We start from the raw sequence: 22003 nt of genomic DNA, 5'->3' as shown, positions 1-22003 counted from the left end.
TACTTTATTTGAAAAAAGGAAAACAAATGAACAAAAACTGGGGTGGCAAAAAATGGACGGTTCTCAGTTCACAACTTTTTCTGGGAATTTATACTCCAGTTGGAATTGCATTGTAAATCAGGCTCAGCAAGCAAAGCTCATCCCCCTCTCACTATATAAACCAATGTTATAGTATACCTCGTAGGGACGTCAAGCAATCAAAGACTTTAAAAGACATAAGGCCTAATGGCATCAAAGAGAATTCTCAAGGAGCTGAGGGAACTGCAAAGAGACCCTCCAACTTCATGCAGTGCAGGTATATAGAGAGAGTTTAATTTGATGCAACACAATGTGTGAACTTATAGTATAGTTTTATTATTTGTGGTGAATTTATAGGTCCGGTGGCAGAAGACATGTTCCAGTGGCAAGCGACAATACTCGGCCCCGGCGACAGCCCCTATTGCGGTGGGGTTTTTATTGTTAACATCCACTTCCCTACGGACTACCCTTTCAAGCCTCCAAAGGTAATATTATTAACTATAACTCACTGGAAAACACACACACACACCTGATAAAGGGTTATGATTTCTTGACCTTTTTGCCTAGTATATATATAGATATTAATGATGAATAAATAAGTTAACAAGCATTGGGCATGCAGGTCGTGTTTAGAACCAAAGTGTTCCACCCAAACATAAACAGCAATGGGAATATTTGTTTAGATATTCTTAAAGAGCAGTGGAGTCCTGCACTCACCATTTCGAAGGTGATGCATAGATAATAGTATTAAATTTTAAACCAAAAAATGGGGGAAATTTCACTAGTGAAACTGAGGCTAAATTTGGTGAAAAAAATGAAAAATGCAGGTTTTGCTATCGATATGTTCGCTGCTGACGGACCCAAATGCAGATGATCCACTTGTTCCTGAGATAGCTCATATATACAAGACTGACAAAGTCAAGTACGAAACGATTGCTCGTAGCTGGAGTTACAAGTATGCAATGGGTTGACCCACACTTGCCCGTGTAATTTTGTTGTCACTCTACTCTCCCCCACGACAGCTTGTTTGTTTGTTTAGCTTTAGACAAATTGCCATTTAACAACCATCATCTGCTTCCACTACTTCAATCTAAACCTAAATAAAAGAATAAGTATCTTTCTGGTTGATATCACTCCTGTCTCTGCTCAAATCTTATGCAATTTGGTGATACCTTAAATTTATATTGAATAAATAAAATACAAAAAGGAAAATTTTGATGATAGCGTGGAATCAAAGCAGAATGATAAAAGAAAAATAACCATTAAAAATCATATTATTTTTTTAAAAGGAAAAAGGGGAATCGTATCATATAACACAATAATAGTAGGAAAACGGGTTTCCATTTAACAGAAAAGCAACATAATCATCAAAGAAGAAGAATGCTCATTTTTCTCCAAAGATACGACACAAACACAACGTCGATGCGGATGCATACAACTACTGTCAGCAATTAGTTTACTTACTTCCATCTTGATTCTCCCTTATCTTCCTATTCTCTTCTTGTTTTTTAGCTCTCTACATTTCACTCCTTGGCCTTTCTCAATAATTGTTCACTAAATACACCCAACATGCCAACAGTTTTATAAAATGAATAGTTAACTCATAAAAACTATATAATTTTTTAAAGCACCATTTAGCGTAAAGAAGACATACAAAAGTTGCGAGTTACACGCGATACATCAAATACTCTTTTCACCAAGGTAAAAGACTAAAAAAAAAGTGGCAATTGAGGTCCAAATCCCTAACATAAAACGAAATTTGCCACGTACCACCTGTGTGACCTCTCTATAGACTACAGCAAATGACCCTATCTATACTCCAACCATCATCTAAAGTCGCATGTCCTTGGACTAAGCATTTACGGTAACTGTACTACTTGAACAAATGTATCATAAGGACCCAACACAAGCTTCATTGACAAAGCAACCATTGATACACTTTCAAACATACCTATATGAGAATAAGATATACAAGCAAGCAAGCAACCAGTTCAAGAACCACTAAGTATTTGAGAAACCCCACATTCATAAACAAACTTCTTATAACCTAATACTGCCCATGCAAAGCTACAAAATTGCATACTTGATACTTATCTAATCTAACTACAATCTCCTATAGGAAGACAAATAAACTATACACAGAGGAACCAACGCATATGAGAGTAACACAGAAGAATCAGCGAAGCTTATTCTGAGCAACAGCCTGGCATAACTCATCCTCATAGAATAGCACTCGGTTTGAAGCCAAAGATTTGCATAATGGCTTAGGGAGAACAGATGGCACCATGCATCTCGATGGGAATCCTGAATCCTGGAATAGCACTGCAGCAATTTGCCTCAACTCAGTTACTTTAATGCGAGAAGGGGGTCGCGGACCCTGCCTTGGAGCTTTCGGGGTGTGTGGGCTTCCCATCGAATTACTTTTGCCATCACCCTTGCTGGAAACAACCACCAAAACATTGTAAACGAAATGATGAACTTCTGCTCCATGTTTTTACAGAATCTTGGAGACCTAAAACAGTTAATGCCTACCTCAGAAAGGGCCAGTGTTCTGTCACCCTAGGTGTCATAGTGCTCAGCATCTCCTGTCTTGAGCGGTCAGGTGTTGTATAATTGAAATGAAATTGCCTTGCAAGACAAACCTGTATTCAACAATATTAACGTTTCTACAACTAGGTCCACATACAAATATGGAAACGCAAACACAGGGAGGGAGAGAGAGACTTACAGCTCTTCTTATCCTTTGAGAAACATGAAAAACTGCCCTCAGTTGGTCGTGATGCAAGTGACAAAGTATTTTAACCTCAATATATCAAAAAAGAAAGGAATCAATACCAAAGGAAGGAGCATGATCTCTAAAAAGTGGAATGCAAGTCATTTCCAGTAACACCAATGATCCAAAAGGGGGAGGGGTATATAACGTAATTTTGAACTTGAATATCAGAATTTTGGCCTCTGTATTTCTTCATATATAAAAATTACAGACATATACCAATTGCTAGCTTATTGAAAAATTTCCCAACTATCATATGGCAATAATCCCTAATTACCAAGGCAAAAAACGATCATGCAGATTAGCATAGATTTATATGCATATCTAACAAGAGAATTCTTCTACAAATCACAATCACTAAATTATAGAAGATAATGCCCTTGAATGCACCATTAATAATAAAATGTCATTGATTTTATATCCAAAGGATTGTTTTTTCAAAGGCCATAAAGGACAAGATGGTAAAGTAAAGAGAAAGAAACTTTGAGAAGACTACATGCCGAATGCAAATTCTCATTTGATTCAAGAAATTCAGCTTCTGTTAAATTCCACTTGCTTGCAATGAAGTTTACTCTAACAATAACTAGATTTTGTTAGAGACAAAAAGAACCAAAATACGTTACACTGTTATTTGAATAAATTCATTTACTAGTTTAACATTCTCAACACTGCAGTAATAAGTGGTTCTGAGCACAAAATAGAAGCAAAGTCTATAAAAATATATAACATGCAACATGATATATGCTGTACGAAAGATGCCTATCCTATATGAAAGTAAGGAACCTTTAAACAAACATCATACCTACAACCAAAAAATTAAAAAAACAATTAAGTACTTTTCAACCTCGTATTGTCCTACAGTCGAGATAAAGCATTTTTGAAGTTATTGAATGCAGTAGGCATAAAGCATTTTTAAGCCAGGCCAGTCAAACAGATTAACAAGGGTACAAATAAATACCAGTAAATCCATTGGAAGAGACTCAAGCCTTGACTCTGATTCGAAGTCTTCAGGCCGAGGTGTCTTTGGAGTCCGCGTCATACTACTCTGCTTAAGCAAATCCATGGGCGATAACATCAAAGGGATTTTCTCAGCAACCATATTTTCGATCAAAAGATTATCATCCTCCTGTTTCTTGGAACTTAATACAGCCACCCTTTTCTTCCCAAGATCGGTACACAACTTGGCAGCTGAAACTTTACTATGCCGAAGCTGAGCAAGAGTACCTGGTTTGAGATACTTACTGCTCGAACTCTTCAATCGGCTGTTCTTTTTAGCTGTCTTTAAATCCCTATCTTTAGGAGACACTTTTCCCATATTTGTGTCACTCTTCTATTCGAATCCCTTAACTGACTTATATCCCCTTTTTTTCCCAAATAATCAATCCAACAATTGAAATTTTAAAGCCTGGAATCGAATGCAAGAATGAGAATTTTCCTTTTACACTGTAACAGCATTTAGTTCCTTTTTCCAAATAAAAAAAAACCATGAAAACTAGAAAACCAGAGATGCAAAATGAGGGCAACAAACAATCAGGAAAAGAAAACACTATGTCTGCTAAACACACAAAACTCACAGTGATTAAAGATTTGAGGTGTCGAAATCGTCGTCAATCGATCTCCCCTTCAGTTCAAAACTGAAAATAAATCAGCCAAACGAAGACAGCAGCTACTTCATCAGTAAAACGAAGCTAAGAATGACTGGGAAAAAAAACCTAAATTAAATCAAGTCAACAGAGAAACTCACCAGCCTTAAATTAGCAGAGATATCCGCGTGAAAACTCATAAAGATTAAAGAGAGGAATTTCCAGTGAGAGGCGTGTAGAGAGAGAGACTCAGAGACAGCGGTGAGAGAGAGGGAAGATAATGCGTGGCTAGGGTTGGCTCTTTATTTGAATTTCTCTTATTTGCCCGCCAAAATTTTCAATCAACAGTTTATATTTTTTTTTTTTGGAAATATGGAGGAAAATCAATAAAAACTGAAGAAAACGAGATGCGGGTCGATACTGACTACTTACACGTGGCTACTTGATATTAGCTAAAGATAGTGACTTTATGTCTTAAGTCAAGGCATTCAATGGGAGGGCAAAGATCCCGTTTAATTACTTAATTCTAGCGATTTAATTGGCGTTTTCATTTTTTTTATAATTACTATTTTAAATTTTAAATTAGAGGTTTTTTTTGTCATATTTAAATACTTGATTGAGTTAATATTATGAATTCAATTATAATTAAAGTCTTTATGAATTTCATAGAAATTAATATGTTAAATCCATGTGCTTTTTATATATTTAAAATTTAATTTCTCTATCTTATGTTTAAAAATTAAGCTCTTTTATTTTTTGAATTTAAAAATATTATTCAATCGTTAAAATTTTTATATTAAATTCAAAAATAAAAAAAATTTATCTGATTAACAATTAAACTTCCATTTTTAAATAAAAATTTAAATCACTGAATATTTTACAATAAAATTAAGTAGGAAACTTGAAATGTAAAAAATAGGGAAACTTGAAACATGAATTCAATGGTTGAATAATGGATAAACATTTATCCCATTCCTATTGAAATGCCAAATGCTAGTGTATATGAATAAATGTGGCAGCCTTCTTATCAGTCGCTTGATGTGAAAAAATTAATTTTATAAAGGTTCAAAGAAGTGGGCAATTTATTAAAAAAAACCTATTTTTTTAAATTACTGAAATGGGCCCGGTATTTTATTTTTAACCGGAATGGGCCTTTTCCGGCAAATCGCGTCCACGTCAGCACGATGTCAGGGGACGTGCCAGGAAATCGCAGGGGGGCGATTTGTTGCCACGTCAGCAAAGCGCACTGACGTGGCCGCGACTTACCCATCTAATGAAATTTCATGTATATAGTTGCACTAAATTATTTAAATTATTTATAATACCTAAATTATCCCTATTTATTTGTTATATTACATAAAATACTGCTTTGAAAATACAAAACATTATGATAGCTAATTTAAAATTTATTCTCCACAACTAATGAAAATCATTTAAAATGCTAAAACTAGATCTGTCTGAACAAACTATAAGAAAATCCCTGGAATGTTGTTATTTCTTCGTCTTCAACGAAAGATCTCGAGAAAGATCACGGTGAGGAAAGCTTGTGCTTAATGAGGAAGAAAATTTGGACACTCGGAATCATCTAACAATTATGCAGAACAGCAGCCGTCTTTCTTCACAGCTGAAACATCATCCCGAGAGCCGACATTGATGGTTTGTAACTTGGGCAATGTTGTTTGATCATTCCCTCATTCGAGTGCTTTTCGACTGATCACATGATGTATTTGAGTTAGTATTTCAGTGAATGCAGGCTCAACATTTGTAGATTCAAGGGCAGATGTTTCCATAAAGAAGCGCGTACATGTGGGCGCGACTTATCTGTTTACTTTTTTCTCCAAAACCTTAAAAATCCTAAAAACCCTAAAACCCTAAACCCTAAAATCCAAAAACCTACAAGTCAGGAAATCGCCGCAACATCAACGCGCTTTGCTGACATGGCAACAAATCGCCCCCTCGAGGACGCGATTTGTTGCCACGTCAGCAAAGCGCGCTGACGTGGCCACGATTTCCTGGCACGTCCCCTGACATCGCGCTGACGTGGATGCGATTTACCGAAAAATGGTCCATTCCGGTAAATAACAAAATACCGGGCCCATTTCGGTAAATTTATAAAAAAAATTAAGCTTTTATTGGTAAATGGCCCTAAAGAAGTATCTACTCTCTAAATTTAGTCATTTTTAATTGTTTTTCATTTTAATTTTTGAATTTGGATTTATGTACACTTTTTTAACGCAGTGGTGTGATATTCATATTCTTCTCTTAAAATGTTATGTCAACGACTAGATTTTAAATATATATATTTTTTAAATCTAAAAAATAAAAAAAATACATAAAATATAGAAATTATAAATAAATATAACAATATATAAAATATTATAAAAATTATAGGAAATTTATAAAAAAAGATAAAATATATTTAAAAATTAAAAAACCATTAAAATGTAGAATTGATATTTTTAAAACTATTTTTTGAAATTTTTTGAAAAGAAACTGGGCTTGATAGATAAAACAAAACATAACAGCAACCAATCCAAAACAAACAAAACCAAAAAAAAAACGAAAGCCCTAATAAAACAAGCTCAGAATAAACAACTCCGGAAGCAAAACAAGATCAAAATTTGGAACCTAAACAAGCTGTCATCCGAACCCTTTAGAGAAAACCAAAGCTGAAGGGATGCCACCAATGACGAGACAAAAAAGATGAACTAGCAACCGTGGAAAACTAGAGAAACAGCTATTAAAACCAATGAGCGAGCAACCACTGAATCTGAAGCTTGTGTTCTAGTAGAGAGATCCAAAATCTCAAGCCAGTCATACAGAAACCATGAAAACCCTTGAGCTCCCCCCACCTTCCAGATCCCCCCGATCCAGGTCACGACAAGAACTCCTCAATTACCTCGACAAACCGACCCGAGAACACCCCTGTCATGGTTCACCACCGTTGAAATAAATAGAGGCACCGCGCCTACCCTAGAAACAAAACCACCATCCTAGAGACCAGCTAATTCCAACCGATAAGCCACCTGATTTGCAATGCGAAGGACATGCAGAAAGTGACATCCACAAATGTGCGCTACCATGGCAATAATGTCCCTGATGTAAGGACCTAGAACAGACACATCAGGTCGAGAAGAGAGGAGTTTGCAGATCACCGTTAAAGAATCACTTTAAAAAATGACCGACTGAAATCCCAAATCTAGAGCCAAGTGGACTACATGATAACAAGCCACTGTCTCGGCAGAGAAAGGCAAAGGTACGTGCGCACTGCGTACTGATTGAGAACCCAACACCTTACCTGTGTGATCTCTAATGACAATACATGTACAGGAAAAAGACCAGACCCACTATAAGTTACGTCAAAATTTACCTTTACAAAAGGAGGATCCGAAGGTCGCTATCGCTCAACACCGATCAAGCGATCAGGTAACTGCTGATTTATCACATCCAATTTTAAAAGGTAAGCCTAAACTCTACGCACCACAACATGCATTTGAACAACATCATTATTATGAACCCTTCTATTTCTCGCATGTCAAATAAACCACAACCCACACATTACTTTCCGGATTATATCACTAGTATATACTATAAAAATGGATAGTAGCCAATCTTGTAGAGATGCATTTGGTGTTTTACTTGGCCATGTGATGTGCAGGGACCCCCAAATAGCAGAAGTTGACTGCAATCTCGGAAGATATGTTCCAAAGTCTCATCAGCAATAAGGCACCGTGGACACAAAATAGATGCTCGCAAACATTTGTGATATGGAGTATAGTAGCTAGGAATGTAGTTGTAAAAAACTCTTCAAACTGTAATTTAACTTTTCTGGTAGTTTCAACTTCCATAAAGTAGTATAGAAAAGTCTATAAGAGTTTGGAATCACCGTGTAACCCGAAAAAATAAGGAGTCTGTAACAATTACGAACAGAGAATTCACTCGAAAACTCAGCACCTTACACCAAGAAGTCATCGTGGGCCATCCGAGAAAAAGAAATACAGAGCACACGATTAGCCAAGGTACAGCTCAAAACTCTGGTGAGTCGGTTTTCTTCCCATTGTCTCGAATAAAGGTTAAAGAATTCTAAAACAAGTAAATTTGGAGACATAACACCAGTGTTTTGCAAACGTCTATTAGGTAAACCTAGGATCCAAGCATCATCTTAGACACGTATATTCGACCTCGTACCCACACGATAATAAAGCCGCATATTGAACAACCCCTTTGCAGACCAGATACTCCTCCATAGGTAAGAAGGGTAAGTTCTCAAACCTATACTCATGAAATCACAATGTAGGTAATACTTAGCTTTAAGGGCACGCGCTAATAATGAACTTGAGTTATTAATCAAATGTCAACCTTGCTTAGCCAACAAAGTAATGTTGAACATTGCCAAATCACGGAAACCCAAACCACCCTCAGACTTTAGAGCACATAAAGATTTCCAATTGGACTAGTGCTTACCTCCCCGACCACCTTATCGCTTCCACAAAAATCATTTAATAATTTTCTCTAAATCAACACAGAAAACTGTTGGTAAAAGAAAACACGACATAATAAATGTAGGAATAGCATGTAAAACACTTTTAATAAACATTTACTTCCCATCTTGAGACAATTGATGCGATCATGGTCCAAGACCCAACTAAGGCTGCCGAAGAACCAATGGAGCTACCAACGAGGCCGGTTACTCATGCTTGAGCTAAGAGGTTTAAGAAAGTTGTTGCGGGCCTTATTGATTGAATTTGGATAAAGTCATTGCGGGGTTTATTGATCAATGATAGGCATGCACTCCATGCGTGCCATGCAACTTATTTCAAGCACAACTTTAGCTTTATTCAGCTTGTGAATTTATTTTTTGGAATAAAGAGTTAATTCGGTTCTAATTATTTAGTTAAATTAATTTAAGTCTTTAATTATGTCATAATTTAAACATCATTAATATAAGTTTTAATTATGTCATAATCTGAACTTCTTTAATAAGGGTTTTTAATTATGTCATAATTTAGGATATCTTAAATATATATTTTAAATATGTCCTAGTTTAGACATCTTTGACACATGTCTTTAGTTCAGACAAATTAAATCATGTTTAAGCTGTGTTTAATGTGTCTTGTAGGGTGTTCAATGGACGGCATTAAAGGGGGAAACATGCATTTGGACGTGTATGCATGGGGGAGCTACTGGTTGATTTCTTCCAAGTAACCTTTCGTGGAATGCAATGGACACAAATGCTTTCACATTAGTCCAATCAGCTAAATGCTATGTTCACACCAAGTGACCTCCAATTTTGAGTTTTCACACCTTGAGAGTTGTTTATGTGCCCTATGTAACATTAAAATGGAGACTACACATTCGACTTCACAATAAGGTATTAACCATGTTCACACTATCCAAAACCGATCATCTACTTAAACTATCAGCTCAAATTAAACGCTACACGTTTTAGCTGTTTGGGGAGTACAAATAACATGGTTGTTGGTGTCACCTATGTATGGGAGTTTTCAAAAGTCACGTGGGATAGCTCAATGGTTATTCAGCTCAGTTAAGTTGAATTAAACTAGTCCATTCGGCTGGACTTTGTAGAGCTATAAATACTAAGCTCAAATATTGTATTTGAGACATTTTGAACCTTTGATGAATTTTAATCTATTTGCGAGTTGTTCAACTCTCTTTATTATTTTATGACTCAAATTGACTATCTAGCTAGTTTAGTGGTGTCAATCTGATTCTCTTTGTGAACTTATCACTCTAACGACTGTGTGTAAAAGAGCGGGAGATTCGAAAGTCTTTGTTGTTGAAATAGTCGATGCTAGTACTTATGTACAAGGAAAATTTCTTTAATACTAATGATTTATATGTCAACCTTCCTTCTTCGATTGTGTTCTTGTTGCAGGATTTTAAAGATGTATTTCTGGAAGACACCCTTAGTGGATTACAACCTATTCGAGGGATCGAGTATCAAATTGACTTCATACCCGAAACTACAATTCCATATCGTTTAGCTTATCGAAGTAACCCTGAAGAAACTAAGAAACTTCAAAGGCTCTAAGAAACTTCAAAGGCAAGTAGTTGAGTTGATGGAGAAGGGGTACATTCGAGAGAGCTTAAGTTCTTGCACTGTGCCCATGCTCTTGGTGCCCAAAAAGGATAGAACTTGGTGTATGTACGTGGACTGGCGAGCAATCAACAAGATCACAATCAAGTATAGGCACCCAATTTCACACCTTGATGACATGTTGGATGAACTAAGTGGAGCCCAACTCTTCTCCAAAATAGATATCAAATGTGGTCATCACCAGATCCAAATGTGAGAAGGAGATGAGTGGAAAACAATATTTAGGACAAAGCATGGTTTGTACGAGTGGTTGGTTATACCTTTCGGCTTAACTAACGCACCAAGCACTTTTATGCGTTTGATGAATTATGTGCTACGTATTTTCATTGGTAAATTTTGCGTAGTTTATTTTGATGACATATTAATCTATAGTAAGTCTATAAAAGATAATTTGCTTCATTTGAAATCTGTCTTGGAAGTATTGCGTAAGGAAACCTTGTATGTTAACTTTAATAAATGTTCATTTTGTACTAACTAGGTTATTTTCCTAGGATTCGTGGTTAGCTCGGAAGGACTCAAAGTTGATCAAGATAAAGTAAAGGCAATTCGAGAATAGCCACGATCTACGAGCATAAGCCAAGTAAGAAGTTTCCATGACTTGACGAGTTTCTATAGACAATTTGTTCTTAATTTCAGCACTTTGGCTACTCCATTGACGAGTATCATTAAGAAAAATTCTACTTTTCATTAGAGTGAGGAACAAGAAAATTCTTTTAATTTAATTAAAGATTGTTTGACAAACGCTTATTTACTTTCTTTGCCTGATTTTAATAAAACGTTCGAGATTGAGTGTGACGCCTCAGGTATAGGAATTGGAGCTGTGCTGACTCAAAATGGGTGTTCCATAGCTTATTTTAGTGAGAAGCTGAATGGTGCCACCCTCAATTACCCAACCTACGATAAGAAAATGTATGCATTGATCTGGGCATTAGAAACGTGGCAACATTACTTGTGGTCCAATGAATTTGTTATTCATACTGATCACGAGGCATTAAAATACCTCAATGGCCAAAACAAGTTAAACAAAAGACACACCAAGTAGGTGGAGTTCCTTGAATCATTTCCATATGTAATCACATATAAAAAAGGTAAAGAAAATGTCGTAGCAGATGCGTTGTCGAGGAGGTATGCCCTTTTTAACCATTTAGATTCGAAACTACTTGGTTTTGCGTATTTGAAAGAACTTTATGAAAATGATTTTGATTTTACTGAATTGTATAAGGCCTGTGAACACGGAACCTTTGAGAAGTTTTATAGACATAATGATTAACTTTTTCGAGAAGGTAAGTTTTGCATTCCTCAAGGATCTATTCGGGATGTGTTGGTGAACGAAGCGCATAGCGGAGGCCTCATAGGATATTTTAGAGTCACAAAGACATTGGCTATGCTCCACGAGCATTTCTTTTGGCCAATGATGAAACGTGACGTGGAGAAAGTGTGCAATCGATGCATAGCTTGTAAAAAGACAAAATCGAGAATCAAACATCATGGATTGTACACGCCATTGCCCATTCTCGAGGGGCCTTGGGTTGATATTTCAATAGATTTTATTTTAGGTATTCCTAGAACTAAAAGTAGAAAAGACTCGATATTTGTAGCAGTTGACCAATTTTCTAAAATGGCATATTTTATTGCTTGTAATAAAACTTACGATACTTTACATGTTGCAAATTTGTTTTTCAGAGAAGTCGTGCGTTTGCATGGAGTTTCAAGGGCTATAGTGTCCGACCGATATGCGAAGTTCCTCAACCACTTTTGGAGAATATTGTGGGGAAAACTTAGCACAAAACTATTATTTTCTATGACGTGCCACCAGCAAACGGACGGACAAATGGAAGTGGTGAACTGAGTCTTGTCAATATTGTTGAGGGCCATTATAAAGAAGAATCTCAAAACATGGAAATAGTGCTTGCCACACATTGAGTTTGCCTATAACCGATCTATTCATTCGGCAAATAAGCATTCTCCCTTTGAAATTGTTTATGGTTTTAATCCTTTAACACCCCTTGATTTGATTCATTTACCTAATGAACAACTTGTGTATGTAGATGCTAAATGGAAGGCTGAGTACGTGAAGTAATTACACCAAAAGGTGAAGAAGAATATAGAAGAGAGATCCAAACAATATGCGCACAAAACCAATAAGGGAAACGTGTAATCTTTGAACCCGGAGATTAAGTTTGGGTGCATATGAGAAAAGAAAGGTTTCCAGCCTAACGAAGGTCTAAATTGCTACCAATGGGCGATGGTTCTTTTCAAGTATTGGAAATTATCAACGATAATTCATACAAACTCAATCTCCCAGGTGAGTACAATGTAAGTGCAAGTTTTAATGTATCTAACCTATCTCCTTATGATGTAGGTGACGATTTGGGGACAAATCACTTCGAAGGGGGAGCAGATGATGCGATCATGGTCTAAGACCCAACTAAGGCTGCCGAAGAACCAATGGAGCTACCAACGGGGTCGGTTACTCGTGCTCGAGCTAAGAGGTTCAAGAAAGCTGTTGCGGGCCTTATTGATCAAATTTGGGGTGAAGTCGTTGCGGGGTTCATTGATCAATCATAGGCATGTACTCCATGCATGCTATGCAACTTACTTCAAGCACAACTTTAGCTTTCTTCAGCTTGTGAATTTTTTTGCTAGAATAAAGAGTTAATTCGGTTCTAATTATTTAGTTAAATTAGTTTAAGTACTTAATTATGTCATAATTTAAACATCATTAATATGAGTTTTAATTATGTCATAATCTGAACATCTTTAATAAGGGTTTTTAATTATGTCATAGTTTAGGACATCTTAAATATATATTTTAAATATGTCCTAGTTTAGACATTTTTAATACATGTCTTTAGTTCAGACAAATTAAATCATGTTTAAGCTGTGTTGAATGTGTCTTTTAGGGTGTTCAATGGACGACATTAAAGGGGGAAACATCCATTTGGACGTGCATGTATGAGGGAGCTGCTAGTTGATCTCTTCCAAGCAACCTTTCGTGGAATTCAATGGAAACAAGTGCTTTCACAGTCCAATCAACTAAATGCTATGTTCACACCAAGTGCCCATCCAATTTTGAGTTTTCACACCTTAAGAGTTGTTCGTGTGCCCTATGCAACATTAAAATAGATACTATACAGTCGACTTCCCAAGAAGGCATTAACCATGTTCACACCATCCAAAACCGATCATCTACTTGAACCATCAGCTCAAATTAAAGGCTACACGTTTTAGCTGTCTGGGGAGTGCAAATAGCATGGCTGTTGGCGTCACCTATGTATGGGAGTCTTCAAAAGTCTTGTGGGATAGCTCAATGGTTATTCAGCTCAGTTAAGCTGAATTAAACTAGTCCATTCGGCTGGACTTTGTAGAGCTATAAATACTAAGCTTAAATATTGTATTTGAGACTTTTTGAACCTTTGATGAATTTTAATCTATTTGCGAGTTGTTCAACTCTCTTTATTCTTTTATGACTTAAACTGACTATCTAGCTAGTTTAGTGGTGTCAATCTGATTCTCTTTGTGAATTATCACTCTAACGACTGTGGCGTTCCAATTATACCGTTTGGTTCCTATCTCCAATAGATAGTGGGTCACAGTACAATCTATCAGCCATTTCCACCTTAGGAACATTATAAGAATCAGGTCAATATTCCATTTTTAATATTGGTTCATTCTTCAGCTTTTAAGCCTATCTTTTATCCGTCCATTTGTTAAACAACCAATTAATCCCTTGTTAAACCTATCTTTGTCCAAATTCAACCCTTTGACAAACTAGACCAGATACTACTTAATTTTACAATCAAGAATACAAGCGACTCAAATCAACCAACGAGTACGAGATTGCATCAACAACGGACGAACACACCAATTCTCTATTTGGGAATGCATACAGTTCTTCAAACCTTGAAAAGTTTGATTCTTCGTATGCCCAACCATATTTAGCAATCCAAAATATCTCTCAGGCTCGGTAGAGATGCGGACTCCTAAGCAATCCGAGATAGAGGTGGCAATAGTGTTATCAACATTTGAACTAAAATAAGTAACAGACTTGTCAAAATTAACACACTGCCCCGGTGAGCGCTCATAATCGAAAAGGATTTGTTTTAACACCAAAACACCTCCAATCATAGCCTCCTTAAAAAGTAACAGTCATTGGCGAATAGCAGGTGTAAAATAGATGGGCCTCCATGGTTAACACGAGCCCCACGAATCAGATTATCATAGAGTGTTTGTCGCAAAAAGGAAGACAACCTTCACAACATATAAGGAAAAGACACAGACTAAGCGGGTCACCCTGTCAATGACCCCGACCCGGTGAGAATGGACGACTGACCTCCCCATTCATGGTTACTGAGTAAGAGACAGATCGAACACAATGGAGAAAAAGACTCACCCAACGGTCTGAAAATCTTATTCGCAACATCATCTGCTCAAGAAAGACCCACTCCACTCTATCGTAGTCCTTGCTTATATCCAACTTTAAGGCAAAATGCCCTTTCCTCCTCCACTGCTTGCGTCGAAACACATCGAATATCTCATAGGCCAAAATAATATTATTTGTAATCAACCTCTCAGGAAAAACCGAACTTTGAACCTTATCCACACACAAATGGAGCACTAATTGAAACCTATTAACCTGGGCATTCGAAATGATCTTGTATAAGACAAAACAAAGACTAATAGGGCGAAACTTTCGGAATCAAAACAAGGTGAGTATTATTAATTACCGCAATAAGCATGCCCTCATTTAAAACACCAAGACAATAATCACTAACAAAGGGTCCAACAATGTGCCAAATTTTCTGATAAAACAAAGCAGGAAGTCCATCTAGTCCAGCTGCCTTCATCGGGGCCATGGATTTTAGAGTAGAAAGGATATCGGCCATTGTGAACTGGGCCAAAAGTGCAACATTCATATAATCTATAATACAAGAAGCAACCCCCTCCAAGATACGGTGGGAATCATCCTGTCCCTGTGAAGAGAACAAATCATCAGAGTAAATAGTCGCCACGTCAAGCATAGCCTCCCTATCCGAAACCACTCGACCATCCTCCTGAATTAGACACCCAACTCTAATTGTCAGCTTTCTCTGGGTGGCCGACCAATGGAAGAACCCTGCATTTCGATCCCTCAACTGTAGCCAATTAACTCGAGCCCTCTATTCCCAATACAGTTCTTCCTTGTCCACCTCCAGATTCAACTCAAGTCTGGTGCTAAAAAGATCCAACAAAGAATCATCGTCGTTATATGCCAAAATGCATGTTTAGAATGAATTTGGACAAACATCATAATTAAAAATAATTTAAAATTTGAAAATTTGATTTTGAAAATATTATTATTTTTGAATTGAAAAGATATGAAATAATAATATCTAGGATCAATCTAAATAAATGATTGCCCAATTTTTTTTTCTAAATTTTTATAATTCTTTATAAAATTTAAGATTTTGTATACAATTTACAAAACCCGGAGTGGTATTATAGATTTTGTATACAATGTTTTTAAAAAAAAATTCATTACGTGATATTTTTAGGGAATGTCGTGTTATCTATACTATTATTTAAGTTTCTAATTGAGTTACGTAAATTACGAAAATGTCATTTCGTAATTAAAATAAGTTATATTATTTGAGAATATTTTAATCTTTTTATTAATAAATAAATAAAAATATGCATATTGCGGGATTTGAAGTAGAACCAATTGCATTAATAAAAATATTTAATTTATTATTCAACTAAAGTTTTATTTTAACACTTTTATACATTTTAATTTTATTATTCACACTTTATTACTTCCATCAATAACATATATTAATAATGTATTTGATTGAATCGATGTCACAATTTAACTCGACATTAATTCAAGATTGATGACAACACAATGATAAATAATTTAATAATTTTTTAAAAAATTAATATTGTACATATTTCATGTGCTATTATTGATTAATTTCAAACCATATGTTTCATTATTTATTTTATGTTATTTTTAAACACACATTTGTGTTCTAATTTTGTTGTTTCCACGCGTATACGAGTGTGGTAGGATTTCTTATTAATAATGTTGTTAATTTTAATGTATTCATGTGTTTAAATTTCGTTTTACTTACAATTTAATCTAATTTTTTGTATTTTAATATTATACATATTCCATGTGTTATTATTAATTAGTTTCAAACCATATATTTTATTATAATATATGTTATTTTTAAATACAAATCTGTATTCTAAATATAAGATGTTTGTACATAGAGATTTTAGTCATTTTCTAGAGATTAAATTATTTAACAAAATTTAAGCGTGGGTTTGGATGGGCGATGTATTTATCTACGGTTAGTATAAAAATAACGGTGGTAGAGAGATTAGATACTGTAACGATATTGTAGTATAAGACAAAAAAAAAAACTAAATACACCTTACCGCTTATTCAAACTCACCCTAAATTTAGTAAGAAAAAAAATACAAAAAGCAAGCGGAAAGAAATTAGGAAAGCGGAAGTCCACTCAAATTTGACTACTACTTTCATATGAGCTGCAACAAAATCTCCATTTACCTTTTGTAGTCTAACTTAGAAAACCAAAGGCCCAAAACCTACCCCCCTTGTTTCTTATCTTCACAAAAATTGGGTTGATCACCCTTGTTTCTTATCCAGACTACCTTCCGTCCATTATTATTATTTAATCATTGCACATTTAAATGGTAATAATTAGCGTATCAGAAAATAATAGAAGAAAAAGTATTGGAGAGTATCAGAACCCTGACCCCATAAATTCTTTTTTAGGAAAAGGAAAATTATACAGACTAAACCAAAAAGATTGTATTGTGTAGTTCTCCACATTCTTCAAAAGATAATGGGTCTGCCTGAATTTGAAATAATTTTCAATCTAACAATCTATTTCCACTAATTACTGAGCTCGAGATTAAGCATCTTTTATAGTGAAATTATTTTATAAACTCTTTTCACCACAGTACCCATGGTTTCTTTACAACTATTTAATGATATTTTAACAATTTCTTCTATGTCACTGATACATAATTTTAGTAATTTTTTTACCTTGAGTCCTGAATTCGAATCTCAAATTCTGAACCATGTCATTGATACATAATTTAGGGTTTAGAATCTAAGGTTCGAGGTTCAGGTTACAATGTTCGAGTTCAGGTTTGGGATTCAGGATAAAAGATTACCAAAATTATGTAACAATAATATGAGAAAAATTACTAAAATATTATTAAATAATTAAAAAGGGGTCATCAATAATGTGATGAGAAAGGTCCATAAAATAATCTATCATCTTATATACAACATTCATGATAAGATATTGAAGTAATTAAGATAAGTTTTAGTTTATGATAAGTTCTCATTCTAACATGTGGCACCACTATTTAAGTAATTAAAACCATTAAAACAAATGGAATAAATTTATGTCAAAGCAAATGAAATAAATAAATAAATGAAAATAATTTTAAAAATTATGTTAAAACCATCGTCCAGCACAATTTTCAGTTTGATTCATGTTATTTTTATAAAATGAGATAATTTCAATTTCAGTCCTACATAGTCTTGTGGTTTATGTTGTTTAGCCATTGCTTTTAGTTTTTATTTATTTATTTCAACCTCTATTAAAAATTATAATATATTTTAATTAATACATATAACTACCTCGCACATCGTAAGTACATATATAGCAAATGTTAGTGATATAATCTTCAAACTTATTAAATATTATTTTCTAAATGTAGGTAAGAGGATATATACTACTTGAAAGTTCATCGTACTTTACCTTGTATTGAATTAGATACTTAAAAGGTTAAATATGTTATTAGTTCATGTACTTCTATAAACTTTGAGATTTAATTTTTGTACTTTAAAAATTAAAAATTTAATCCTTCTATTTTTTTAATTTAAAAATATTAATGTAATTATTATCGTCATTGATAATTTTTATTAATATTTATCAACTTAACATATTTATACTTACTTTTGATAAATTTTAATTATTAAACTGAAAATTTAAAATTAAACAATTGAAAGATTTAATTTCTAGATTTTTTAAATGCAAAAATTAAATCTTAAATTTTGTCCAACTACAATATCTAAACCATACCTGAAATATTAATACTCAAGAGTAAGAGCACATTTACATATTACAATGATGAAATATCCTTTTTTATTGCATTTTTATACAAGTAATGGGAAAAGTGGCTTAAAAGAATTCCTTTATATTATCAAGTAAGCATTCCCCCTGAATTAATGGGTTGAGAGAATAGCGACAAGTGTGCGATGGATGGACAGCTATGTTGATGGGCAACTACTCCAAAAGGACCGCCACTTAAACGGGGTTTTGACGACACCGGCACCTATGAAATGTGCAACATTGCTACTACCTTTTAACTTCTTGGTCTTATGTTTATTTTTAGCTTAATGGTGTAAAAAATTTTCAAATTTAAAAAAAAATATTTAAGTCATTGTTTTTTTTATATTCATTTGGGTATTTGAAATTTTACAATACATAAAAAAAAGCCTTCAAATCTTTAAAAAGAAAACGCAATTAAGTCACTATTTTTTTTACACTCAATTGGATGCTTAAACTTTCAAAATGCATAAAAAAACTCTCAAATTTAAAAAAAAAAGTAATTAAGCCCTGCTTTTATTAAAAATTAGAAAAAAATTATAAAAAATTAAAATCAATAAAAGCTATAAATATTATTAAATTTTAATAAAAAATATTAAAAATTAGAAAAAAGTATAAAAATTGTAAAATTTTATAAAGTTGTAAGAAAATTATACAAAATGTAAATAAATATAAATTTGGTATAAAATTTATAAAAATTATCATACCAAAAGAACCATTTTAAAATTTTTCTATAACTTTTATTGACTTTTAATTTTTTATCATTTTTCGCCATATGTCACGTTGTGTTGCGACACATGATGACTTTAATTGAAAAAAATACGGGTCGTTAATTTTTTTTATGATTTTTATAATTTTTTTCTAATTTTTAATAAACTTTAAAATTTTTTATTAAAATTCAATAATTTTTCTAAAATTAATAATTTTTTTTATCTTTTCCTAATTTTTAATAATAGCAGGGGCTTAATTGCTTTTTTAAAACATTTTTAGGGTCTTTTTGATGCATTTTGAATGTTCAAGTACCCAATCGAGTGAAAAAAAGTATGAGCTTAATTGCTTTTTTTGAAGAAGTTTGAGGGCCTTTTTGATGCATTTTGAAAGTTCAAGTACTCAATTGAGTGCAGAAGAAAAAAAAAAGAAACGGGCTTAATTGCTTATTTTTTTTAAGTTTAAGGATTTTTTACACCCTTAAGCCTTTATTTTTTAATCCCATATAACATCTCCTTTTGGCATTTTTAGGAACATTGTTCCTACAATATGAGTAAACATGCTTTTTGTTTATAGGGTAAAAAACACTCAATATCATTAAATTATTAATAAATTTATATTTTAGCCACTTAATTCAAAAAGTCTCAAGATGGTTATTGGATCATTTAAAAATATTCATTTAAGTTATTGAGCTATTCAAAAGTTTTGATTTAAGTCATTGAATTGTTTGAAAGTTTTTATTTAAATCACTAGACTATTAGTTTTTTTTTTTTACAGTTCGGCTAGTGAGCTCCAAGCAATAATTCAACGATCAGTATGATGGATTGTTACCCATTAGCAAGTGGAAAAACATACATTAGATCCAAGTCAATCTAATAGTCAGTGTTGAAGATCGAAAAAAAAGTTGTTATGATTTTTGTCCACAGATTTGTGATGTTCAAAAATATTTCATAAAAAAAAAATTGAATTATAGAAGAGAAAGAAAATGAGAGTTTTCAATTGGTGTAAACGGTGCGAATTAAGAAGGCCACACAATAATGATTTTAACAACCTAATGACTTGAATGAAAACTTTCGAGTAATTTATTTATTTTTTTAAACTTTTTAAAATTAAATGATCAAAATATAAATTACTAATAATTTAACCACATTAAATATACCTTCGATTTGTATTTATTAATACATATCCATTATGATACGCATCAATGTTGGTGCATTTTCGTTTATTAATTTGAGTTTATAAGTTTTTTTTATTAAATTATTTATATATACAGTAATACATATAAAAAATTAAAGTTATAAATTAATTTAAGGAATATATTATATTTCGAAATATAATAAATAAATAAATAACTTAAAATATCAAAAAGATTTAAGTAATGGGCATCGTAGTTGCCACAACCTGTAAAATTAATGCAATTCCAAGTTCGTGAACTTGATATTGGTTTTGGAGCCCCCTCAGTCCGTTTTACAACCTTAAAGCCTAGGGATCATTTGTTTTCTAGTGACCCAACTCATTTCCCAAGCTTACCTTTTTTTTTTAACTCCATAGCTACTTTTATATAACAAAAAGAATATACATGCAGATTCCATTACTTCACTATCACATCTAGTTGGATTACTGCACCTCCCCACTAAACCACATGGACAGCATCAATTAACCACAACAATGTATACCCTAGAACCATATAAATAAGTATAATACTAAAGGGTTTAACTTTTTCTACTTATTTCAATTTGGGTATTGTTTTTAGGTGGAATCCCACCCCGTGACAATAAAGAAACATGTATCTCTGTTTTATTTGTGTTTTTCTTTTTGTAATTTACAACTTGTACAAAAAGAAGAGGAGGAATATGATTAGCAATTTCTGGTCTTGGTCTTTTGTTGGTATTTGGAGTAAATCCACATTACATGCTAACTGACAGTGAAGTTTCTTAGATTATCAACATTTATACCGCTATAAACACATGGATGTATAATGTTAGGGTAATAGCAGTCGGAAAACACTCACAATTGACGTGCAAACTAAATGACACATGAACAAACTTGGCAGGTAATTTGATCACGTCACCTCTGATGGGAAAGCCAATTCTTTAATCTAAGAAAACTAAATAACAATGACCTATATTCTTCAAAGCTAGACGGTTCATCTTTAAAGAAAAGCCTTTGCAATCTTCAAACAACATCTAGTCTTTTCATCAATTTCGAGATAACCCTACACCTTATTTTACCCGTTACCACTCACTTTAGGCAACCACAATTTTTTATATTTTAGTAATCAGCCTTTTCATTTATGCACAAAAGTTTAATTTATTCATTGGAATGTTAGTTGAAGCAATATATCAAAGAATAATGTTGATTTAAGTAAAATGAATCAGTATATTAAAATTGGGACTAAAATGTCATTATCAAAGTAATTTAATGTCATTTAAGAATAATTGGTATCGAAATTACTATGTTACCAAAATTTGCGACTATTGATTACAACATTACTATCTCAAAGAAAAGATTTTAACCAAAAATGATATTTTGTTCACAAAATTATATATTTGCAATTATCCAAACCAATCACCTTTAAAAATGTAATTTTATTTGTTTTAGAGATGACAACGAGATAAGGCAAGATAAATTTTTGTTTGCTCTAACTTCGACCTTACTTTTATTTCTTTAT

At 33.5% G+C, this 22003-nt stretch overlaps 2 protein-coding genes across 2 annotated transcripts; one reads left to right on the top strand and one right to left on the bottom strand.

The window, feature by feature from the left end:
• LOC107912836 (ubiquitin-conjugating enzyme E2-17 kDa) lies at positions 1-1146 on the top strand. The gene is made up of 4 exons (XM_016841183.2): positions 1-295; positions 376-503; positions 641-745; positions 846-1146. Exons 1-4 carry the CDS (start codon positions 226-228, stop codon positions 987-989), a joined length of 447 nt encoding a protein of 148 aa, XP_016696672.2. The 5' UTR covers positions 1-225; the 3' UTR covers positions 990-1146.
• A 760-nt stretch (positions 1147-1906) lies between these two features.
• Positions 1907-4690, bottom strand: LOC121223815 (F-box protein At4g35930). The gene is made up of 6 exons (XM_041106448.1): positions 4536-4690; positions 4366-4425; positions 3750-4196; positions 2747-2821; positions 2551-2660; positions 1907-2456 (listed from the first exon to the last, which is right to left on the bottom strand). Exons 3-6 carry the CDS (start codon positions 4104-4106, stop codon positions 2195-2197), a joined length of 804 nt encoding a protein of 267 aa, XP_040962382.1. The 5' UTR covers positions 4107-4196; positions 4366-4425; positions 4536-4690; the 3' UTR covers positions 1907-2194.
• Positions 4691-22003: the final 17313 nt, after the last annotated feature.

This window comes from Gossypium hirsutum, chromosome D11, assembly GCF_007990345.1.
Source record: "Gossypium hirsutum isolate 1008001.06 chromosome D11, Gossypium_hirsutum_v2.1, whole genome shotgun sequence".
Taxonomy (NCBI): domain Eukaryota; kingdom Viridiplantae; phylum Streptophyta; class Magnoliopsida; order Malvales; family Malvaceae; genus Gossypium; species Gossypium hirsutum.
This window is presented reverse-complemented; position numbering and strand designations above follow the sequence as displayed.